General features: G+C 38.5%; 4 protein-coding genes across 13 annotated transcripts; 3 read left to right on the plus strand and 1 right to left on the minus strand.

Moving 5' to 3' along the window:
• Positions 1 to 1,678: 1,678 nt before the first annotated feature.
• Positions 1,679 to 3,836, plus strand: LOC113580818 (uncharacterized). Of its 2 annotated transcripts, XM_081694794.1 has the most exons (5): positions 1,679 to 2,389; positions 2,640 to 2,738; positions 2,989 to 3,191; positions 3,341 to 3,404; positions 3,596 to 3,836. In XM_081694794.1, the coding sequence occupies exons 2-5, from the start codon at positions 2,640 to 2,642 to the stop codon at positions 3,632 to 3,634; spliced, it is 405 nt and encodes a 134-aa protein (XP_081550920.1). In that variant the 5' UTR covers positions 1,679 to 2,389; the 3' UTR covers positions 3,635 to 3,836. The 2 variants fall into 2 exon arrangements, with proteins under 2 accessions (XP_081550920.1, XP_081550919.1); XM_081694793.1 differs by having other exon boundaries at positions 1,679 to 2,738.
• A 122-nt stretch (positions 3,837 to 3,958) lies between these two features.
• Positions 3,959 to 10,881, minus strand: phf23b (PHD finger protein 23b). Its single transcript, XM_027015626.3, has 5 exons — positions 10,259 to 10,881; positions 8,838 to 8,869; positions 8,647 to 8,739; positions 7,840 to 8,455; positions 3,959 to 5,494 (listed from the first exon to the last, which is right to left on the minus strand). Exons 1-5 carry the CDS (start codon positions 10,284 to 10,286, stop codon positions 5,301 to 5,303), a joined length of 963 nt encoding a protein of 320 aa, XP_026871427.1. The 5' UTR covers positions 10,287 to 10,881; the 3' UTR covers positions 3,959 to 5,300.
• Positions 10,882 to 11,358: 477 nt separating this feature from the next.
• On the plus strand, positions 11,359 to 14,435 carry elp5 (elongator acetyltransferase complex subunit 5). 8 transcript variants are annotated; one of them, XM_081694792.1, is made up of 9 exons: positions 11,360 to 11,648; positions 11,790 to 11,850; positions 12,374 to 12,454; positions 12,659 to 12,719; positions 12,849 to 12,870; positions 13,401 to 13,456; positions 13,544 to 13,639; positions 13,742 to 13,842; positions 13,975 to 14,435. In XM_081694792.1, the coding sequence occupies exons 1-9, from the start codon at positions 11,594 to 11,596 to the stop codon at positions 14,081 to 14,083; spliced, it is 642 nt and encodes a 213-aa protein (XP_081550918.1). In that variant the 5' UTR covers positions 11,360 to 11,593; the 3' UTR covers positions 14,084 to 14,435. The 8 variants fall into 8 exon arrangements, with proteins under 8 accessions (XP_081550916.1, XP_081550917.1, XP_081550918.1 ...); XM_081694788.1 differs by having other exon boundaries at positions 11,361 to 11,648; positions 13,278 to 13,456; XM_081694789.1 differs by having other exon boundaries at positions 11,361 to 11,648; positions 13,281 to 13,456.
• A 341-nt stretch (positions 14,436 to 14,776) lies between these two features.
• ctdnep1b (CTD nuclear envelope phosphatase 1b) lies at positions 14,777 to 22,626 on the plus strand. 2 transcript variants are annotated; one of them, XM_027015554.3, is made up of 7 exons: positions 14,777 to 15,492; positions 16,907 to 16,964; positions 18,887 to 19,005; positions 19,445 to 19,633; positions 19,756 to 19,867; positions 21,116 to 21,200; positions 21,299 to 22,626. In XM_027015554.3, exons 1-7 carry the CDS (start codon positions 15,379 to 15,381, stop codon positions 21,357 to 21,359), a joined length of 738 nt encoding a protein of 245 aa, XP_026871355.1. In that variant the 5' UTR covers positions 14,777 to 15,378; the 3' UTR covers positions 21,360 to 22,626. The 2 variants fall into 2 exon arrangements, with proteins under 2 accessions (XP_026871355.1, XP_026871354.1); XM_027015553.3 differs by having other exon boundaries at positions 14,779 to 15,492; positions 16,898 to 16,964.
• The last annotated feature ends 1,131 nt before the right edge of the window (positions 22,627 to 23,757 follow it).

Raw genomic sequence — 23,757 nt, forward strand, 5'->3', positions numbered from 1 at the left:
CATTTAAAGAGTGCGTAAGAGAAAGTAAATTTAGTTATTATATGGGTGCACACACCTGTGAACTTGGATGGATTTAGGTGGTAGGTTTTGCTTCTTTGACTGGTCCACCTATACAGTCGTGGCCAAACGTTTTGAGACTAACAAATTCTGGTTTTCAAAGTTTACTGCCTCAGTTTTTTTTATCCTTTTATTAGATATTTATGCTGTAGTGAAGTACAATTATAAGCACTTCATAGGTTTTTTTTTAAAAAACTTTTGACAATTACATCCAGTTTAAGCAAAGGCTTAATATTTACAGTGTTGACCCTTCTTTTTTAAGACTTCTGCAATTCAGATTGGCATGCTGGATATCAGCTTCTGGCCAAAATCTTGACTGATGGCAATCCATTCTTGCCTAATCAGTGCTTGGAGTTGATCACAGTTTCTGTGTTTGTCCACCCTCCTTTTGAGGATTGACCACAGGTTCTCAATGAAATTGAGATCTGGGGAGTTTCCTGGCCAGGACAAATTGCAATGTTTTGTTCACCAAACCACTTGGTTATCCCTTTTGCCTTGTGACATGGTGCTTGGTCATGCTGGAAAAAGCATTGTTCATCAGCAAATTGCTCCTGGAGGGTGTTTTGATACCATTTCTTATTCATGGCAGTGTTCTTAAGCAAACTTTTGTGCAAACCCACTCCCTTGGATGAGACGCAACCCCACACATGCATGGTCTCAGGATGCCTCACTGTTGGCATGACACAGGACTCATGGTAGTGCTCACCATTTCTTCTCAAGACAATCATATGTCCAGATGTCCCAAACAGTCTGAAGGGGGCTTCATCAGAGAAATTAACTTTGCAGTCTAATCCCTATACTTCCTGCACAATGTCAGTCCATCCTTGATGTTTTTCTTGGAGAGAAGTGGCTTCTTTGCTGCCCTTCTTGACACCAAGCCATCTTCAAAAGCCTTTGCCTCACTGTGCGTGCAGATGCACTCACATCTGCCTTCTGTCATTCCGAAACAAGCTCTGCACTGGTGGTGACTTAATTCCATAGTTGCATCTTCTTTATGAGACAGTCCTGGCGCTTGCTTGACTTTCTTGGGTGTCCTGAAACCTTCTTCACTACAATTGAGCCTCTCTCCTTGAAGTTCTTGATGATTTGATAAATGGTTGATTTAGGTGCTTTCTTGCTTGTGAAGCCCTTTTGATGTGATGCGGTGATGACTGCAAAAGTTTCCTTGGCAGTAACCATGGTTAACAGAAAAAAACTTCAAGCACCTCCACCCTTTTAACGCAACCAGTCTGCTCTTCTAATCAGCATGCTAGAGTGATAGCAGCTGCCTTGTCCTCATTAACACTTTCTCCTGAGCTAACGAGAAGATCACCAAAAATGATGTTAGCAGGCCATTTTGTGGCAGAGCTGAAATGCAGTGGCTGAAATGTGAAATATTTGTGATGAAGTTAATTTTCATGGCAAGGAATGACTGCAATTAATTGCAATTCATCTGATCACTCTTCACAATCTAGAGTTAATGCAAATTGGCAGCAAACTTTGTGAAGACCAAAATTTGTGCTAGTCTCAAAACTTTTGGCCATGACTATATTCCACAGTGTTTCTGGGACAATGCAAGCTTAATAGGAGCTGAAATAGGGGAGCAAAGGAACAACAGAATGGTTTAAAACAGATGAGAATTCATGTTCTATCAGGGTTAAATACTTATTCTAGCCTAGACTTTAAGCAATATATGCCAATAAATACACAGTTGTGTTATTAATCTAGGGGTGTTCAGTCTGACAAAGGGTTGAAGTGACTGCAGATTAAGTTGCTCATGACTCGTGCCTTTTGTGGAAAAAGATGAAAGATCCGGAGTTATGATTGTATTTGGGTTTTTAAAAACTTATTTTAACTGCATGTTGCTACTAAATGTATAACAATGTAGGATGCAGAATGCAGGCATTCGATATATCCATAAAAAAGTGAAGGTATTAAATCTGCATTAGTGACATATTTAATTGTTTTTGTTGATGTCTCAGTGATCTGTGACACTGTACTCTTGTCAAATTGTTTAATATTTTTAAAGTTAACTTAAGATAGTCGTTGACCTCTTTACCTTCTCTATCCAGATTGAAACCAGATTTGTAAACAGTTCTGTACAGCACGTTCACATCTGTGCTTGTTCTCCTTAAAGTGGAGGGTGGGTAAAGTCATCTTGCGCACACACACACATTCCCACCCACCCTATCCATAATCATCCTGCCATCCACGGCATATATAAACCCACCCGAGTTTCAGGTCTACAAATACCCCAACAGTCATGCCAAAGAGGCAAAGGGCAACTTTACAACAACCCTGACACTGACTGAGTGGGTTCCACTGCAGACGATTCCTCAAGAATACTGAAAAGGTAATGCGGGAAAGTGCTACATTCTTTGAAATCATGTAGTCTACAAATATATCTTTTGAAAAATGATGAAATGAAGCAGAGAAATGATGTTGACTGATATGCACAATGTAAATGTGTTGCAACAATGACACTAAGGAACACTATGTTTTGCATATTTAACTATGAGCATTCACATTTACAAATGTATTAATGTATTAATGTAATTATAGTATTTTGTATGTCCATTGTGTTTCTGTCCACCCCCCCACAGATGAGGCCCTCCAAGTGTTTGCTGCCAAAATTGGTTCTTTGTTGTTTAATAGATGAACTGTATTCATTCCTTTTACCAGACAGGCTACGGTTCACCAGAGTAAGTGCCACGTACCAAAAAAGTTATTATACTGCTGGCTGTATATGTAGCTAAATATAGAATGTTTAGCTATAGCATCATTCTTACCAGTGGTGTCAAATATAAAAAATGTATTAAAAAAATGTCATCTTTAGTGATCTTTTTCTTCTGTAAAATATTTAGGAAATCTTTCTTGTCTGAAAAAGAAGCTTGAGCCTTTTTATTTGGGTCTTTAAATAACCTTGTTCCGCTATTTCTGTTTTCCCCAAAGAGTACCCACAGGCTTGATGAGGATTTGTCCGCTCACCTGTCTGAGCTCTCTGATCTGGCAGAGTTTGTCCCCGATAATGGGGGGGAAATGACCCAGGATTGGGAGCGCAACCCAGCTCGGTCGCCTCTTGCCTTCCCCTCAACAGTGGAACGCATCTCAGCACCTTTCCCTAACACCCACCGCCACAAGAACAAGGAAAAGAGGTGAGTGAAGGAAACTGAGACAAAGATCCAGCACTAATGCATTTAATGCAGGTTAAAAACAAAACAAACATTTTAAAATAATTGTCTGTCCAACTGACAATTGTATTGTAAACCAACAGCCCACTCATTTTGTTCCGATCTCTTTGTAGTGTGAGGGTAACTGTGCCTTTGGATCGGATTGGTAGTTCATATTTGTCAAGCAGACACAGAAAGGTGAGCTTGTCAACCTAAACACCTCTACTGATATATGGCTCATGCTGCATTTAAATATATTACAGAATATCTTGTAGTTTTTACAAAACTGAGGCACACAATTGATTAGTTAAATAAACTAGTATCGGCTGAGCTGGTTTTCCCAAACTGGTTAATGTAAAAAGAAGGCGGCTAATGTTTATCTCTTTCAGGATGAACCAGAGGAACACTGGGACCACTACACTGAATGATCAGCTATGGGGACAAGATAGTTCGACCAACATCAGCGTGTTTTACAGACTTGGACAAGTTGTAGTCTTAAACTAAATTAGACTGCCAGCAGGGACTCACTATTAAATTCTTCAAATCTATGGTTAGGCTTGATATGTATCCCGAAATCTGTATGTTAACAGTTTTTAACATTGTGTGTTACTTTTTAACTTTATTTTTGCAGCCTTCATACCTTATTTATTACTATTTAATATCGCCCTCTAGTGGTATTCAAACTGACAAATCACTGTACTTGTGTGCCTATACTAAATATAATTTTAACAAAAGCACACTGATAGAAGACATTTGTGGCTGATATAATCCCCAATAAAGAAAAGGCTTTATTTCTTCCAATACAGTTAAAGAAACATCAGATGCCAAAAATATAACATTTGCTTGGCTTTTCTCTTTGCTTTCATATATGTACAGTTCAAAGGATATAATATTTACAGAGTAAAAAAATAGGAGAGGTGGGGGTCAAAGTCTACCTTTTGGGGATTTCAAGAAACTCCCCCACCTCACCAATAAACAAAGAAAATCAACAAACAAAATATGCCACAACTCTTGCAGCATAAACTCTTTTCTGTACACAAGAGATCTGGACTCCAAACTACTTTCAAATGTCCTGAAAGAGTTACACAATGTCTAATATTCTGGGTGTGATCTGAAGCAGTTCTCACATAAGAGATTAAAACCCCTTTTACCTTGTTTTTTTAAACAATAATTGAACAAAAAGTAATTACAACTGGGGGTGTTAGCAGAAAGCAGATGGCTGTTCCAAATCTTAACACCATTCATTCAAAACTCACAAAACTTAAACTTTCCTTCAAAAGTAAACCAAAAATAAAGAGTTAACACAATGCGAAACTGCTAATTCTATGCAGAGGGAAAGGGATGGGGCACCGTAAATATTAAAGTTAGTTTCTTCAATAAAGTCCACAAAAAAACAAACAAACAAACAAACAAAAAACCAAACAAACAACAACAACAAAAAAAAGCAATCTGATACTGTAAAGTTTGTCTGACAGGACAAATCCAAGAAAAATGTTCCCTCTCTTGAGCACGGAGTGATCTGGGGTTGATTGGTAAGTGCTAGGTATTGACCGGCTTGCCATGGAGCTGACAATCATACAGAGATCATAAAGCACTAGTAACCAACCTAAAGACATTTTCAATATGCCTACTTGTTAATAGCTTGTAACACACAAATCAAAATGTTAGATTTAAAAATTATGCTGAAAGCAAAAAAACTGAGATGTCTAAAATGAGCACTGGAATTAATAACCTGTACATGGGTTGTTCCATCATGTGGACAGACAAAACTGTTCTCTCTTTTTAAAAAAGCTTTCCAATCTGAAAGCATCACCATAAAACATCAGTGAGTCCTGATAACCAGACCAAAGTGGTGGTCAGACCTTACTTTTGTAACCACTCTCTAAGTTTGCCTGTGAACATAAAGAAATTACCCTCGTGATTTTAGTGATCTTTATGATTGTCAAATATGTAAATAACTTTGCAACATGGGCAGGAGGGACACCAACCAGCATCACGGACTGGAGAAAAACGTTCCCCCTCAAAAACAGTGTTTTTGAGGTTATGGTGTTGAGGACGGGATCATTCGGGGCTTTCAGGAAGTGGGTATCTTCTTTAATTGTCTTTTTTATGGCTCGACCGTCGAGCATCCCTGCACTTGTGACAGTAGAAGATGTCTGGCACATTGGATTTCTTGATTTTAGCGCAGGAGAGATGAACCCATATGCTGCATTGGTTGCACTCAATCATGGGTCTTCCAGCAAAGGGCTTTCCACAGTAGCAGGTGATCAAATCCCATGAGTCGTCACCTGGATAGATTGGGGGTTTGCAGTCAATATTTTAAGCACTATAACAACATTTAAATGATAGTTTTTATTATGTAAAGTTTGTAAATAATAGCTGGTTGTTTTGGCTCTGTACTCCTGAACATTGGATTCAAAATGAAACTATAACTATGATGTTAAAGCGATGACTGTCAGCTTCTATTCGAAGATGTGTACATCCATATTGAGTGAACCATGTGGAAAGGACAACCATTTCCATTTTAGAAGACCGAAAATAATTGGACACTTGGCCTCCCAGATGTGATTTTGCCAGATGTGCATTGTTACTTCATGCAGTAGAGAATCAGCATAAAGTATCGAGTAGATTATACACACGGTATTGGCATCTGGGGTTGCTGCTGTTGTCTCATGGGAACCAAAGCAGTCAGAGCCAGTAAAGAATCAATAAGAGTCCAAGTTAAAATAATGTGTCAAATCAACTGTCTGGAACATGAAGAATTTAGCAAAATGAAAAAACAACATTACAGCCCACAAGACCGCAGTAGTAGATGTCTGAAGAACAGATTCATAAAGAAAAAAATTATAAAGAAGAAAAAGAAAAAATAGACCAAGAACACAATCTAGGATGTAGCCACAGATGTGTCAAATACTTCCATAAAGAGAAGAAACACTAGCACAATTTGCAGATCACCAGCACTTTACTACTGGTTGCCTACAAACAAAAAAGTCAGTTCACAGTCCAGGCAGGTGAGAAAGTCTAAACTGGTCCAGTGTGGCAGAAAGCGTAAAGAATTAAGTACGAAGAAAAAGAGTACACCAAAGTATGTGTGAAATGTGCTGGCATGGACACACTGGGCTGCCAATGGACCTGGCTCACTCGCCTCTACTGATACTGTGTCTTCCCGTGGCAGCAGCAGGATAATTTGCACAGAAGCATCTGAAAGACTCTAAGCCAAATTCCTCCCAAATCACCCTAAACATGGGGACAAAATTACACTGAGGTTTTTGAGAATGAAAAAGTGGAATGTTTATTTTTTCATTCACCCGTCAGAGCAACTACAGTTTTATACTGAAAGCTAAATGCCTTTGAAAACAAGTATAAAATGAAAGATGGATCACATGCCTAGCAAATCCTCCCCAGGGAAGATACCAAGTACATGGTAATGTCTGTGGGCTGCAGACTTAAGACACTTGTAGACTGCAAAGGATTTATTTAAAAAATGGTTGAAATTCCTGTATGGCTCACCCAATATAGATGTTCAGACATGAATTAAAACATTCAGCACATTCATCTCATAATTACCGATTACTTTTTGATTATGTGCTTTTACAGATTTAGCCATCTTGTAAGATAGATAATTTATGACACACAATTTGCTTGGTAAAGCTCCAAGACATCATAAATCACCAACACATCCATGAAACCCACAGTTAAAATATACAATGATTAATAATTATAGAAGATTTTAAAAAGTGAAAAACAAGATACAAGAGTAAACGCTGAATTCAGTTATTGCTTTTCTGCAATGTGTGCACTTATCAGGCCACTAAAAAATTAAATGCCAGCATTATTGTTCTGCTGTGTATGCATGTACACATTGAAATACAATTCTTGCAACATTGCTTTTCCTAAATGTAACATGTTTTTCATGCCATTTTGAAATACAATTCAAACCCCTGAATGAACTCCAAGCAGCTATCGCATTTCACTGCCTCCACATAGTAAAGGGTGAGGCTTGGAAAACTCTGCCCCCATACCTCTGCTTTTCCTAAATGTAAGGAGCACAAAAATAAGAACATTCCAGTCACAATCCTGTGACAAATGTTCTGATGAAGTGTAATAAAGTGTAATAAACAGCAAAGTACATGTTGGAGCATTCACCTAAACTGGGAGTGAAATGCAACAGATTCATGGATTTCATTCAAACATTTGTATTTCAAAACGCTGTAAAAATACATTTAATTTAGGAAAACCTATGTTGGAAAACATGTATTTCAACACATACAAAACAATAAAGTGGATTATGGTTCAAGTTATGGCATGATATATGCACAGACATTACAGCAAATTACATTTTATGCAGTGTTTTAATTTACATTTTTAAATCTTCCACAATTCAGTTAAACAAAGTACAAAAGCCAGTTATAAAAACAATGTGAATGTTGTGAAATAATTGGCAATGCGAAATTATTATATATAAAAAGTAATGAAAATGTACTTTGAAATGAACAAAGTCACTACTGTTCATAAAAGCAATTTAAATTAACAATGACTGGACAGACATAATAACAAAAATTCTTTGGTGTTGTCAGACCAACTACATTAAGCACCCTTTATTTATCTAATGCAAGTAGGTACGGCCACTCACCTGACTCCACCATGATATCCTCATCGGCTATCCACGTCTCCCCTTCACTGGAGCTCATTTCTGCCTCTCTAGTTGCCTCCTCTTGTTCAGCCTTTACCAGCCCGGCTCCCTGAGCCTGCAGCCCATGCACAGGTACCCCTCCCCGATCTGAATGCTCCTCTCCCTGACCAAGGCCAGTCTCAGAGTCTGTTTCACTGGGCGCAGAACTCTTAAACTTCTTAAGGACTTTGGGCTGCTTAGGGTTTTTAGAGCGTTTGATTCTGGCACGCTTTTCACCACCACTACTGCTGCTATCGCCTGCACCCGAGCCAAGAGAAAGGCGCTTAAGCTTCTTGTCCTTCTTGCGCTCGGCTTTGCTGCCTGCCTGGCCCTCGTAAAGGGAGTCCTTTAGTCTCATTTTGTCAAGCAGAGTGCTGTCAGAAGGTAGGCGTCGCATGCTCTTGACGCCCTTGTTGGCACGGGCTTTTCGCACAAAGGTGTGAATAGTATGGAGGTCTGAGGTGCCACCCCCCCAGTTTGCAGCCATGTTTGAGCTGGCTCCACTACCCATGCCACCTTCAGCTGAGGTGCCAGAGCTATGGGGAGAACTGGAAGAGGCTGGAGACCACGGTCTCTCCTACAGAGGCAATAGAATAATACACTTATGCTAACTGCAAGCATATTTAATACTGGTCACATAAAATCTAATGTTTTTTACTCCAAGTTAAGTTCTGGTGGGAAAAAAATTAAAAACGGGGGGGGGGGGGGGGGGGGTGCATTTAAGCAGAAATTGTGTGGAAAAAACAATGTGGAATTACTGAGACAAACCTCTTTTGGAGAGGGGATATACCCAGCATAGGCCAAGACAAAACTGCAGAACTTGTTGAAGTCCTCTACTGTTCTCTTTCGTCTCTCTGGTGGCTGAAAATAAGATTCTCAATCACTATTTCTGACCATACCCTAAGAATCATGATGAGGTCTACCCACTGAAGAAAAGCTGATAAGTTTCCTAAACTTACCAGGGGCTCTGCCTTGCATTTCAGTAATGAATCTGCATCAAAAAGAAAGCAAATACAGGTTGAAAAGTTCGACTGTTTACTTCTTAAGTATCTTTACATTAGTCACCTCATACTTTAAGAGTTTTACAAAGTGTTGCCAGGTATTGTTAGCAGATAAGTAAACAAGCATACTTATCCTAAGTTGACGTTTACAAACGAAAGTTTGACGATAGGGTTGCATTGCAATACATTGAAACACCTTAGCCAGGTCTCGGGACACTGATTAGAGCTTTCATTTACCTATTTTTAAGAAAATAATAACATTGCTATACAATAGAACACTTGGATGATCCATCGCTTAATACCAATCTCGTATGACGACATGATTTTCAATGTACACGCGCATACACGTAGCCTTAGCTAGCTAGCTATTTAGCAACCTGGCTAGTAACAAGTAACAGTTTTTCTGTTTGGTTTTCAGGCTTTATTCCAATATCTTTCGGTCCAAGATAAACAATTAATGAAACAGTTGTACAATATGAATTAAATGTATGGCGATACGTTCACCCCATCGTGTAGCACCGCTGCTATCTGTAACTTGACAATAAGTGCTAACATTAGCGAGCACACGGAACATTCGGGGACTGGGACTGTAGTCAGCTATCTATCAAGTTTACTAGCCATTTAGCCAGCAATCGCTATAAACGTAAATTGAGAGACGTGAGCAAGGAAGTTGGTTGTTTGGAGATAAAGCCGGACACATCATACTTAGACACTAAGAAGAAAAAAACGGGGAAGTCAACTTTAGTAGCTAAGATAGCTAGCTAGTTAATTGACTTGTTCCAACTGTTGGAAAATAGCTAGTTAGCTTAACTAGCGAACAACGCAATTATGTCGAAGGTGATTTAAGTTAGCCTGCTACCTCGTTAGCTCGCTAGCGATCTACTTGAAGTAGTTTAACATTTTGCACGAAGGTGGTGATGGGTTAACATTAATGGGTGGTTGCCGAAATATTTTTGCTTAGAATTAAATGTGATTTAGCTAGCGTTAATTCTTAGTTGGTTGATCGATTTAGTCAGAAATTACCAGTAGCAACAGCAGTATGACATCCAGTTAAACCAACGTTAACACTAGCTAGCAGACCGGCCATCCAGTTTTAGGCTAGCGATTTGTTGCAAATTAACGAATATTTGACGCCAATGGCCTCAACACTAGTAAAACAAAGTTTCGAAAACTATGACCGTCAAATATACATCATGGCTAGATTACTATCTATGACACGCTACAGCAGCTAATACTTGGCAAGCTGTTCAGTGGTCAATAACACCCAGCCAACAGACCGATGACTTGTATTATCTAGCCAGCTAAATTGGTTAGCTAGCTAGCGAGATTAGCCATTCCTACATTGAGGATTTGAATTCGATTCGATTTGTTTCACTTACCTTGGTGCTCAGACATTATTTCAAGCATTGTCACCTCAGCTTTGAGGTCCTCGCAACTTCGGTGCCAATGGACAGCGTCTTTTTTTCACCTGGCTTGGGCGCAAACCCCGGCCGGCGATTTGCAGACTAGTTAGCTAAAATAGCTAACCAGCCCGCTTAAGCTAACAGAAGATCAGACTTCTTCCCCAGACGACAAAACTGGGCGATTTTCTTCGCTCTTTGCGTTAAACAAATCTACCAAAGATTTTCACACAATTCCCAAATTCCCGCTGTGCCTAAACTATGGATTCAACTTTTTAGTCCGTAAGACAGTTATTTAGGTAGCTAGTTAGCTAGCCGGATAATTTCTTCGTCACGGCGATGCATAAATAATCCTGACAATCAAGACAGTTTGATAAACTAAATCCAGGTAATTCGAGTAAACGCGCATTCCCGGGACCACATGTGAACAATCTTCCCAGTATCCATTGTTTCTAAAGTGATCGGTTTATCGGACGATTTTCATTTCAACTCAAACATAGAAAACAACGACCGAAGTACTTTAAAATACGTCTGCGTGTCGTCTTCACCGCGCCTCACTCAAGCCGTCGGTGTCAACCGATCGCAGGCGCTCATCGTTGCGTATCTGAAGCCCCTTACGGTCGATCCTCACCACGCAAACCGCGCACCCTGGGCTTCTGGGAAATGTAGTTCAACACGGAGTCAACAACCGCACAGCAAATTATCACGTGGATGTAAAACGGCTACCTCGAAAATCACGTTATTTAAAAAATAAAAAGCAGTTGCTCCTGTTGCAGGTGACTCCAAAAAAGACTCAGTCGCGTTCAATGTCATACTGAAATGCACTGTTATTTTCTTCATCAGTACCTAGGAATACAGCCGATAATGTCAGAGAGTTTTCAGAGCAGACTACAGATACAAACACATCAAAGCTGTTATTCGCGGTGTAGGCCAGAAAAAAAACATGCAGTGTAGCGTGGATAGCTCATAGCGTTAACTAGTGCATTTAATGGTGAAATGACTGGTGTGCGAGCAAAAGACAACGAAAGTCATAGCTTGAGAACACACTCTAGATGGCGATGTGCGCTAGGAAGTTGGTTCGTAACTTGCTATAATATCACTGAAGAAGAAACGATGGCGCTTCTGTCATACTACAGACAACGGATTTTTTGTGTTATTCATTTATGTTGAGTATATGAATGTTTGTTGACTTGTAAGCTTCAAGTTCATTAAGATTAGAAGGACTGACACGGTTGACTGGCTAACTGGCCAAACATTTCGATATAACACTGTAGACTAAGATCGATACCTGGCTAACTATCTGGCTAGTTTATAATGTTGTTAAGTGTATTACAAGAAAAAGAAGCAGGGGGATTCGTTGTCATCCAGGGTAAAGTTATGATTTCCTTACTAAACTGGGGGGGGGGGGGGGGGGGATTCTTTTAAAATCTTAATTAAGTTTAGCTCTGCAGTTTATTGTACATACGTTTCCTTAAATAGCTTTCTGTATTTAATATATTTTGCCCTGCAGACACAGCTAGTTATTCAGGACGGCAACTGCTGAAGTATTACATAAATTGTGCTATAAAGAGGTATGTGACAGCGTAAATGCACATAAAAGGAAAGTTGTGACAAATCTGATACAGAGGCAGAAAAAAACAATTAAAATCTTTGGTGTTGCACAATGCTTTTACTGAGGAATAATCTTGACATAATAATAGTAATAATAATAATAATAATGTATGTCCCTGTGAACTAAGGCATGTGTAGATGTGTAATGTGTGTTTTGCCATTGACTGGAGTTCGCTGGGGATAGGGATAGATGTTTTATTTGAATTAGCTTTAAGAAACTATTTAGACAATTGGTGCAAAAACTCTGTCTGTCAATATACTTAGAAGGGGTTAAATGCGAAATAAAGTGAAGGGTTTTTTTTGGCCACAGTTTATTGGCAGAACAGCAGTGCTTTATTTATTTAAAGTTGTTTATTGAAGGAGTGGCTACTATAAATGTAGATTTTGTCTGAAGTAACAAAAATTCAACATGAAATATTTTTTGAACACTATCCAACACTGTCTACATAATGAACTCAACTGAATCAAATTTTATCTCTTAAGCGAGGAGATTGTTCATGTATTGGGTTTTGAAGTTCCTGAGCAGGAGATTCGCAAGGGCTTGGACAGGAATTATGTGCACTTGTAAGTCATGGCTCTAATCTTTTTTATAATCATAAAAATGATTAACTTTACAAACATTTGTCAGCACTAAATGTCAGCACTGAATGATACCAATTAAAGATGACTCAGACTATATCATACTTTGTCTTGCCTAATCAGACACATACTTCCAGTGTCTTTTGAAATCGCAGAAAGATGTTGACCTGCTACTTTTTCTTTTAATAGGTTTCATTTTCACAATGCATACAGTGACCCTCTGGGCTGGACCAAGCAGTCTTCATTCAGAGTGAAGCACTTCACCACACCTCACATTATACAGCTGGTCAATAAGACACAAAATGCCAAAGCTACGATACTTGTCATTGACTCATTGTCTTGGGTTCTAAGGCACCATAACCCTGCTGTTATCTGTCAGGAACTTCAGAAGCTTAAAAGAGGTTGGTTATCTTTTACATATGATGTGAACATATTTAATGCATAAATGGCTTGGTTAAGTGAAACTTTTCTTAGGAGAGGGTTTGGTATATTCACCTGTTAATATCCATTCTTTTATTTTCTGCATTGGACCTTCATTCATTTCAGCCTCGTTTAACTTTTGGGCAGTTTTAGATTTGTAGCATCAGGTAATGCTCTCATTGTGTAGATATCTGTGCTCTTGCATCTTGTTATTTTGACATCATGCAATAAGACAAATGCATAAGATATATAAAATATTTAAACAAATACATTTGATTTACAGATGTAAAATTTAATTCGAAATTAAAACTCCTCTGTGAAAACAGCATATCCTGAATATATTACTGTTCATCTGGATTGTGATACAAGTATTTTTCTTACTGAGAAGCAGAAGGTTCTATAAGGATGACTTTTGGTCTCCTGCACAAAGACCTTCATCAGCAGGGCATTGTGGGAAGTATATGCCACTTAGCCAGCACTGTCATTTCTGTGGCACCTTTGGACATTGTAGACTCTGCTGTGGCCAAGACAACACAACGGAAAAAATCTGGAAAGGTTATGCAAGAGGTAATTAAACAATTAATTATGAGGACTACAATGTGACGTTTCTGAAGCTTTAATTTTGTCTAATGCAGTCTTTCTGTTTCCTATTAGGATAACTTTTTCAGCATAAAAGATGATTTGATACTATCCATACAGAACAAGCCCAGCCAATCTGGACATGTAAAGGCAGATTTGGACACAAATGAGGTAAATGTGAATGTTTGGCTACTTGGTTCTAATGTTTGAATTTCCCTTCACACAGTTTAGGAGGTTAAAATGTGTTTTTCCATGTCCACGTCCATTTTGTAGGGAGATCCAGCATCAAATTTGACCTTTAATCTTCGTTTATCTGAAGCAGAAAGAGAAGCAAAGGAAAAAGTTGCTCTACCCTTTGTTTTTAGCCAAGAAAAGTAAGTTACATTTATGATGGAGCCACCACAAAAAATTAACATTTAATATAAATGTTAAAGTTAGAAGTGTTGTGAATTTTTTCTACTATTTATTTATTTATTTCTGTTTATTTATTATTTACCTATAAACAGGAAGTCTGCTTTGTTGAGGCCTAGTCAGAGTTCTGGACAGATTATGTATGAACCTGATGCCAGTGATGATTTTGATGAAGAAGACCCAGACGATGACCTTGATGTTTAAAAGATGTGTCAGAGCTACTGCTAATGGTGGATAAAACACTTAAACCTTTTACTGGTGCTAGAGATATGCAAACAAAAAAATATTAGAAAAACTTATCTGCAAAAACCCTACCGTGTTAAAAATAACAGCATATAAAAGAAGTGGCGGTTTTGAAACAGGTGTAAATGACCAGCTGTTGCTTGCATTTTTGTCCATTTTGTTTATGAACAAAATATTTCTGCAGTTTCCTTTTTTTAATGGAGTATTCCTAATTATGCTGTGATAGTTGTTACAGAAAGTGGGTAAACAAACAGGTTGCTTTATCAGTAATTCTAATAAACCTAAGTGGTTTTCCCAACTTGTCATCTGTTTGTATGCAAATGCACACTTTTCAATACTTAAATCATTTCTAGTCATTGATGCTTTAATGATGGTGTTTCATCTCTTGCTACCAATTAGTCATTGGTGACTGATGCTAATGGAACTGGTCTTATCTTGTCTGCACCAGCAAAACCTGAAATGAGCATATGCAAATATTTGTATTTAGGTCATTACAAAAGAAATCTGACATCAGTTTGTTAAATATTTATGTGGGCGTTATGGCTAGTTTTAAACCTTAACAGCCTACTCATCTATTCCGAGGGTCAAAAAAGGTTTTTCTACCTTTCGTCCTTAAAAATGCAAGTCAACGTTATAGTTACTCCGGAAGTGACGTCTGGATGACGATGGCATGCTCAAGTCCAGTTCCGGATTTGCTTTGAACTGTCTTATAGCGCTTGACTTTATTAGCTTAGTCACACGTTTCAGTTGAGAGGAGGAAAACAAAAAAACAAAATCAAACTTGGTGTGATAACCACCAGTTCATTTGAACCATCGTCGCGCTCCAAATCGAAGCACTCTGGACTTAATGTCACATGTATTCCTTGGAAAAAGTGGATTTGTTTCCGAGTGTTACTAGCCAGTTGGAAAGCTAGCTAGCTAGGTAACGTTAGTTGCATCTTCTGGCTCTGCGTGAGCTGGCATTCCAACAACAAAATTAAATTGAACAAAACAAGCTAGCGACCTGCCTATTTAAAGACAGAAATGCTTCGTCCACCAAAGTGAAATTTTGCATATGCACTCTTTTTAATGATGCGAGGCTCCTTTTCCTTCATTTTAAGCAGTGAGCCATGTCTTAGACTCAGAAGTTAGCTAAGGCTCAATTGGACGTTGAAGTTTTAAGATAAATATTTGGACGCACGGATCTCCTTGTCCGGAAAGAGTGACTTGCACAGCTAGCTTGCATTTCACTCATATAAACTGCGGACATAGGTGTTATGGTTGACATGCTAAAGACTCGTGAGTGTGTGCTGAGTATCCGCACTTTCTTTGGCGTGACGTCCAAAATATGGGGCTTCTTTCTATACATACTCAGGAAACACCTAAGGACGGTGAGCATTTGCTTTGAAATGGTTTTCAATTGTGGCCTGTCCTCAGTATCGGGGCTCAAAGACAACAATAATTTGTACAAGTGTGTATACATAAAGATCCCTCCTGTTAACGCTACAGTTCTGTCTAGTACTGGACAAATGTATACGTGTCAGGTCAAACACATTAGCCAGATTAGATAACTGTTGGCTAACTATCTAAAGCTTTTGCTTTACGAAGTAAGAAATTAGATGCAGTCTTCTTGCATAGTTGTTGTTGGGTTTTTTTAATAATTGTTTAGCTAGATACATAAATCCCAATTCTCTGTGCTTGGCAGTAGATATTCCGGTTAGATGGCACATATTGAGTGATATTCGAAACAAAGACCCGATTTCCAGCCTTTCCAGTCCGGTTTTCCAACCGTACTTTTTACATCCTTACAGCTGTGCAATCTGTACTGGAGTGTAATCAGTTTACAACCAATGTTACGTAGGCTTAATATTGCAGCCCTTGGGCATTATTAATGTGCGTGTATAATTTGCATTGTTAGTAAGGACTGTAACTTAATAACAACGTATAAAAAGTTATTATATTAGGAAGTTATGAATGTTAAGTCTTTAGCTATTTGAATTTAAGTAGCCCATATGAGCGATCAGCAAAGCCAAAAGGTGGGTCGCTACCGGTCCGCTGCAGCACACTCAGACTATTTAATAATCTTTAGAATGACCATTTATGATGCACAAACATCCAACAGAATCTGAAAAGGTATGGCCTACTTGGCAAGTAAATACAAGCCAATATCTGATCAGGTCCCTTGGGTCTGTTGGCTGGGAGGGTGGGTACAATATATCTCAGTGAAAAGCTCCCAGAAAATGCTGGAACGCCCCTTCCACCAGAGCCACCCTAAATTCTCACTGTGACTTGCAGACAGGCTGGAAAAGATTGGATGTTGGTGGTAGATGGGGAGGTATTGGTGTGTGGACCTTGTAGACAGTGGTACAGGTTTCTCTGAGAAAGTGTGGGGAAAAGTAATTAAAAATGGCATTTTAGAACTTGTGCGGTCTGAGACTACTGTAAATATGTATTTGTGCATTTGACGTGCGTATTGGCTCAATTGAGTCAAAGTACAGCTGTTTATAAATTGCCTGGCTCATAATTGATGAGTGAAAATGTTCATCTGAATTTAAAGTGCACAACCAGCTCTAGGAAAACCTCAAAAATCTTTTTTGCCATTAATCTGGATGTGAAATGTAATTTGTTTAATTTACAGATGGACTTTTCCTGATGTGTTATGTTTAAAATACAGGCAAACAAAATATTACGTTTTTCTGTATGAGAGTCCAAAAATTGTCATGTTTTACACCACATTGTACTGAACTACATGTTTACTACCACATTATACTGTTTCCTGTCTCATCCCTGTTCTAGATAATCCAGTATCAGACAGTGCGATATGATACATTACCCTTGTCACCGCTGTCCAGAAACAGACTCAGTGAGTATCTCTGTCTTGTTTCTATCCCTGTCTGTCTCTTGCTGTCATGAATTCTATAATCATCTGTGTATTAGATGCACTATAATTTAGAGTTTTGGGTCAACCAAGTACAAGAATGCATGAAACATGGAAAATTAAGAATGCTTTGAGAATTGAGAATGATGTACCTAACTCAGATTTGACCTTTTGTGGTTACCGCCATTGCATTGCCTCAAAAGATCACCCAATTAAGGTTTTTTAAAAAGGGGAATAAAATCACCCAATTAAAATATCAGCAAAACTTAAAATAAAAACTGATATCCTTAATACAACATTTTTGTATAAAAATGTGTATTCTAATATAAATTGATTGTTTTTAATAAAAAAGGTTTATTAGACCTGGGCAGGTATTATGAAGGCATAATGCATATTACTGTTGTTAAACATTTAGTTTTCCTACATTACACTGGCATGATTTAATGTTATGTTTTAGGTTTGTACTCTAACGGGAAACAATAAAAAATAGTAAAACAAAAGTATGCAGTCCTAAATAAAATTGTAAAGTTTATAGGCTGAGTTTGTAACCCTTTGCAGCTGATGTCTTTAGTCTGTGACCCACAGACACCACTAAATATCTCCCTGGGTGTAGCTCTGCCAGGTCTGTAATGTGGCCATTTTAAGTTATTGCTTGTTTCAGGGCTTTTTCTGTTAACATTTGTGTTCACTGCAGTAAGCGAAATGCTTGCTCATTGGGGTTTAAGTCAGATGATTGACTTGTTAAGAACATTCCAGTATTTGGTTCTGAAAAAACCCTCAGCTATTTCTGGTAACTGTACCATACCCATAATTAAGATTCTTTTGTACACCTTGGAATTCAAAATTACAAAATTCAAGGCTTGCTCCTGGTGTGTCATAAGTAAGGACAAGTGAGCCAGTTTTACTGGTAGCCATGCACATCCATAACACTGTGTTAATGAGCAGTTCCTTTTCTTTTCTGAAGTTTCCTCTTTCTCTAAAAGTCTACATGCTTTTTTTTCCCCCCCTCATTTTTACAGTAACCCACTAATGTGGTCTTGTGGTGGACCATGTTTACCAAATATGCCAGTGCATTCTTTCTGCTTAACAATATACGGGATAGATGACTTGTTTTGGTTATGTTTCATCTTAATTCATTTTTTTCACTCTCATAATTACCTGCTTTACTGGCACTTGCATTTCTTTAGATCTTATGATCAAAGAAGCACTAGACAAGAAAATAATGTAGCAGTCATATACTATATAGCCAAAAGCACGTGGACACCAGACCATCACATTTAGGTGGGTGTTGGACACCCCATTTCAAAACCATGGGAATTAATATGAACTCTGTAGTGAGTGGTGCAACATAGGAAAGGCCATTGTTATGGGCTACATTGCAGCCTTGCATGGTCACTGAGCTGTTCCATATGACACATCTACTGTAAGTGTTTGTCTATAATTGCTTGGTTTTATATACCCGTTAACAGTTGTGGCTGAAACACAAGAACTGCATAATTAAGGAAGGTGTCTACATATTTTAGGCTATACACTGTAGGTGATTCACACATGGATCACAATATACTCATATTAAAGCTTTTGAAATTGAGGCTTATTTCTCCCACCTTAACTGCATCAATCTATAATTTGCCCCAACACACACAAACATGGTTTACTGAATCTTTCAAATACTCAGGAGTAAGAAATGGACAAAATACAAAATCAACAAATACGTTCTTTGTCAGCAGGAGATGCACTTGGTTTCAATGTAAATGGAAGGAATAGGCAGTAGATAACCAATTACCCTGCGTGCCACCAGTACTCAAGTGCGGTTTTTAATGCTTTGTGGTCATAGAGGGGCAGCAGTGCATAGAGGAGGTTGTATATGAGTATTGGCTTCTGACAATAGCATTGGTGTATTTGTGCAGGTGCAGTGAAGCGGAAAATTCTGGTTTTAGACCTTGATGAGACGTTGATTCACTCTCATCATGATGGGGTCCTGAGACCGACGGTGCGGCCTGGCACTCCACCAGACTTCACCCTCAAAGTAAGAAAACACTATACCGAGGAGCTAAGTATATGACATTAAAAAAGTAATACATAATGCATGTACTTCTTCTACACTCAAACAATAACACCAAAGAAACCAATGAACTCATTTTCCTTGAAGTCATGCCAAGTGCGTCATACCTGAGGAAAACCATTACAGAAAGTTGTTTGTTTGGAATTGCATGCAGGATAGGCCTCCTCTCCTTAATGTCCGCAGCATTATTTGAACCAAATTTCAGGACTGTATTTACCAGGTCTTAATCTTGTTGGCCATATGCCCCTTAAGCAACCACTTACTTCTTGTTTGAATGTATCCCTACCAGGGTCTCTCAGTGCAGTTGTATTTACAAAGAAATATCTCTCTGTCTGTCTTTATCTCAGTACTAGTAATTAACTACTACTCTTCTTTCCCTCTTCTCACTTTGTTTTGTATTCAGGTTGTTATAGACAAACACCCAGTCAGATTTTTTGTGCATAAAAGGCCCCATGTGGACTTTTTCTTAGAGGTAGTCAGTCAGTGGTACGAGCTGGTGGTATTCACTGCTAGCATGGAAATCTATGGATCGGCAGTAGCTGACAAGTTAGACAACAACAAAGGCATCCTGAAGCGACGATACTATAGACAGGTAACTAGCATTCCCATGGTACCTTATGCTGGTTGTTCATTTTGCACACATATAATCATGCAAACTGGTTACAGTGCATCTCCACAGATAATGCATGCACAGTTCTGTCTTTTTTTCCACAGCACTGCACATTGGATTTAGGTAGTTATATAAAAGACTTGTCCCTTGTGCATGGTGACCTTTCCAGTATAGTAATCCTTGACAACTCACCTGGAGCATATCGCAGTCATCCAGGTAAGATATTATCAATTGAATAGGGACAGTTTAAAATGAAGTATATCTTATTTGTTTCCATTTCTTTTAAAAATAAGAAATGTTCTAAGTTATGTAGTGATATGCTCAAGTAGCTCAAGTGTAGCTACTTCCTTTACTTTTAGCACATCTCATATATGATTAACAGCTCAGAGATGATACATATACACACAGATTGAGTTTAACAAATAATGAACATAAACTAGTTGATTTGAAAAATCCAACTCATTTCTGACTCCTTCCATTAGTCAGGGTATTTACTGAATGTTTATTATTTTACAGTCATTTCTTACATGTACTAGCCTCAGTGAAAACACTGAGTTTTCCACTCAATCCTAGACCACAGGTGCTCAACTGTAGTCACTAGCCTCTTTTCCACTGCAAGGCCAAACGGATCTGGGTATAGACAGGTATTTGTGTTTGACACAAATAAAAAGAAACACAAAAGCGGTAAAACAACTTCAAATTAGTCCACCTTGTCAGACACACGCAGCAGTTAGGAGTTGCTTAGTGACATAATGAGGACCCATTGCCAGCACAAATGTTCATGTCCCTGATTTTCAGTACAACTCTTGTGTAAAAAAAAAATATATATATATATTTTTTTTTTTAAGTAACCATAACTGGTCTCAGGAGGGGTGGAATTGTGTAGAATAGCCTAACAAGGCCCTACAGTAAAAAAGATGCTACTGGTAACTTCCCTACTCCAAGAATGGAGCTGGCTGTGTGTGTGGTTTAGAGGCTTGTGTGTGTGTGGTGTGTTTATTTATTTAAAAACTGTTTAGTCCATCACATTACAGGCTTGTGGTTTAAATCAGTAACTAAAAAATCACACAATTGGCACAATATCAGAATAGAGTGCATGTCATCTTTAGCATTGTATTTATAGGATGGGCATATGAAAATATTTTTCATGTGCCCATCCTATATGCTCATGTCTGTCTATGATTATTTCTAATGGTGTTTTGTTTTGAGTTTGACACTTAAGGTTTATGTTGTATGCTTCGATAATTCTGATACCTGTTCTGTGCCATGGTATATCTTCTGGGAGAACATGTCAACATTAAGAAATGAAAACCGGTCTCCATGCTTGCAAATAAACATCTAGAATCTGAACATAATCTCCTGCCTGAATACCATCTCCTGACTCATCCTTACTGTATTTTTAACAGAGAGTTGACTTTAGTAGAGCAGTTTTGGACTATTAATCCTTTCTCTTTGTTCCCACAGATAATGCAATACCCATAAAGTCATGGTTCAGTGACCCCAGTGACACAGCACTTCTTAACCTGCTGCCAATGTTGGATGCACTGAGGTATTGATTTAAACATAATTCTAAAACATTTCGCACCTGTGCAACACTAGATTTCATTATCTGTTGTAATAGAACTTGAATGTGTCTTCTACCTGCAGATTCACTTCTGATGTCCGGTCTGTCCTTAGCCGAAATCTCCACCAGCATCGACTTTGGTGATTGTCCAGATGGGACACTGTGTGTTCATCTCCTTTCTACAAGACTTCTGCCTTATCTTCCCTCTCTTAGTGCTGATGCTCTCTTCCTACAACACCCAGCACGAGGGTGATCAGGCAGTGGCCCAGATCTCAACTTAACAGGCTTGAGGAAAATGATGGCAGAGATGCCAAATTAGAAGGCAACTGGGAACAAAATGGAGTCTCTGCCTTACAGTTCTCCAGGAATGGCATTGGGGCTGTCTTGTATGTCTGGTGCACATTGAGGTACTCAGACTGTAAGGGTTGCACATAAAACCAGTGAACGCCCACCAAGGTGACCAGTGTGAACCCTCAAAGTGACTGGTTTTACATATGTAAAGCTACTGACTGAAAATGGGGAAACTCTGTGGGAAAGATTCTGGACAACAGATCTGCTGTTCTCAGGTTACAGGCAGCAGACAGTATCTTCTGCTTCCATCTCAGTGGGGTCGATGGCAAAAAAAGTCTTTGTAACTGCCGGCTTTTGAAAGTCGGTACTGTGCTTCTTCACAGTAGTAGGCAGAATTGCTGAAATGGGAGTCTCCACCAGGTAGCCACACGGGCACCGTCTGTATGTAACATGGGTGCTGAAGTACGTCAGAGGTCACATGGTTTTAGCACCCTGGACAGCAGCTAGTTGTCCTGAAGTGACAAAGATCCAAGTCTCTAGGGGCAACACTGCAGCCCACAGTCATATATACTTGTGGAGAAAGATGCCTGAGACTTATTTATTGTGTGTTTTTTTTTTTTTTTTTTTAAACAATACACCCAAGGCAAGGAAGATTTTTAATCAGAATATACTAGTTAGGAGAAGATATTGCAAAAAAAAGAAGGTACAAATGGGTCCCTGCTAATGAAAGGGCAACAGGTTTTTGTGACATTTAATAGAATAATTATTTTTTCACATGGACCTCTTCAACGTGGCTGAATTCAGGTTAAATTTAATGCCACAGGGATATTGTTGATGTACAGTTTTCACTATAAATTGTTTGCATAATGCAGCTGTGTCGTTCCCCCTCTCCTGGACTGTTCAGCCGCAAATTTATAACATTTTTATACCTCTGGTCAATGTATTCTTTCAGTGCCCTAAAAAGTATATAACTGTAGAGCATTTAAAGAGAGAAGTGGCTGACCCAGGCTGGTTTCGTACAACTTTTGAAAAGGGTTGATTGTTTTTTTGTTTTTTTTTAACTTAACTTAAAAGTCAGTCTGGGGATCTGCACGTTACTAATAAACACGTGTCAGTATGAGGTTTGTCTCTTTTTTCCAGCCCTATTATAACAATGTACTGCAGAGTAATTCTGTATTAAAAAAAAAAAAAAAAAAAAAAAAAACTGCTTCAAAATCCTGACCTTCACAACCTCATTCCAGTTTCAGTTGGATATTACCCCAATAGGAAATTATTTGTGCATATGCATGTACTAGCAGCATATGATTTTTATAATAATAATAATAATATCATCTCTAGAGATGTGGTCACTTTTCTCTTCTTCAGTTACCATGCCTATTTCTGGAATTAACAGAAACTAATTAATATGATTCAAATATCTTCAGACTGAATTTGAGGAGGTAATGTAAAAACAAATGATTCCGATTACATTATATGAGCAATAACAGGGACTGAAAGAAGAGCCAGGGAGAATGTAGAAGATTAAAACCAAGATTGTTCCAGTGGTGACTAGAGCATTTGGGTTGTGTCTCCTAAGAGTGGATCTAACAGACTCCAGGCATGACAACAACAAACAGTACAGAGGAGAGCAGTTCTGGGCGCAGTATAAATACACCAGAGATCACTCAGCAGAGGGATGCAACAGGGACATATATAATCATATAAAAATATTTAAACGATTCCAACGAGTAAGTACCTTTTACTGTAGTTAAAGACGTAAAGGAATAAAAAACTGTAGTGCACAAAGTTTCCAACCCCCCCCCCCCCCAGCATGTTAAGGACAGAGCACAAAGTAATTACATATAGTGTGTCTCCATGTGACAAACAAGACTTATTAAGGAGCCCTTCGAGAACTGAATAATGTGACGGTTACTTTGACTCTGTTGTGTCACACCATCATTTTAATCATTTCAGGATTCAAATTAAACAAAACAAAATTTAGGCCATTTTCGTAGAACAGTGAAGTACTTGGCTTTCCCCGATTAGGAATTACGTCTGCCTTGAATTGCATTTGACAAATTGGGAAATTTTCACTGAGTCTACAAATTTCCCCCACATCTCGTGACGACTACGTAAACACCAACCGAACATCTACTTACATGTACTCTGCGCTCTTTGACAGGGTTATGCCAAAGTAGTACCTGCATGACTACTATAATACAGAGAGCTGAAATATCAGCATTTTTAATTTAATTGTCTTTATTTATCTTTT

Source organism: Electrophorus electricus, chromosome 13 (genome assembly GCF_041902795.1).
Source record: "Electrophorus electricus isolate QZ-2024a chromosome 13, ASM4190279v1, whole genome shotgun sequence".
NCBI classification, from domain to species: Eukaryota; Metazoa; Chordata; class Actinopteri; order Gymnotiformes; family Gymnotidae; genus Electrophorus; species Electrophorus electricus.

What these genes read in the sequence shown, in the direction of transcription:
- LOC113580818 (XM_081694793.1), top strand. Translation starts at nt 2,607, where the DNA reads ATGTCCATTGTGTTTCTGTCCACCCCCCCACAGATGAGGCCCTCCAAG. An exon ending in ACAGGCTACGGTTCACCAGA is followed by an intron (nt 2,739 to 2,988) that starts GTAAGTGCCACG and finishes TTTTCCCCAAAG; the next exon opens with AGTACCCACAGGCTTGATGA. An exon ending in TGTCAAGCAGACACAGAAAG is followed by an intron (nt 3,405 to 3,595) that starts GTGAGCTTGTCA and finishes TATCTCTTTCAG; the next exon opens with GATGAACCAGAGGAACACTG.
- ctdnep1b (XM_027015553.3), top strand. Translation starts at nt 15,379, where the DNA reads ATGGTTGACATGCTAAAGACTCGTGAGTGTGTGCTGAGTATCCGCACT. An exon ending in GCTGTCCAGAAACAGACTCA is followed by an intron (nt 16,965 to 18,886) that starts GTGAGTATCTCT and finishes GTATTTGTGCAG; the next exon opens with GTGCAGTGAAGCGGAAAATT. An exon ending in AGCGACGATACTATAGACAG is followed by an intron (nt 19,634 to 19,755) that starts GTAACTAGCATT and finishes TTTTTTCCACAG; the next exon opens with CACTGCACATTGGATTTAGG.
- elp5 (XM_027015603.3), top strand. Translation starts at nt 11,594, where the DNA reads ATGTTGTTAAGTGTATTACAAGAAAAAGAAGCAGGGGGATTCGTTGTC. An exon ending in GACAGGAATTATGTGCACTT is followed by an intron (nt 12,455 to 12,658) that starts GTAAGTCATGGC and finishes TTCTTTTAATAG; the next exon opens with GTTTCATTTTCACAATGCAT. An exon ending in CAGATTTGGACACAAATGAG is followed by an intron (nt 13,640 to 13,741) that starts GTAAATGTGAAT and finishes TCCATTTTGTAG; the next exon opens with GGAGATCCAGCATCAAATTT.
- phf23b (XM_027015626.3), bottom strand. Translation starts at nt 10,286, where the DNA reads ATGCTTGAAATAATGTCTGAGCACCAAG. An exon ending in AATAATGTCTGAGCACCAAG is followed by an intron (nt 8,870 to 10,258) that starts GTAAGTGAAACA and finishes TTTTTGATGCAG; the next exon opens with ATTCATTACTGAAATGCAAG. An exon ending in AATGCAAGGCAGAGCCCCTG is followed by an intron (nt 8,740 to 8,837) that starts GTAAGTTTAGGA and finishes TCTTATTTTCAG; the next exon opens with CCACCAGAGAGACGAAAGAG.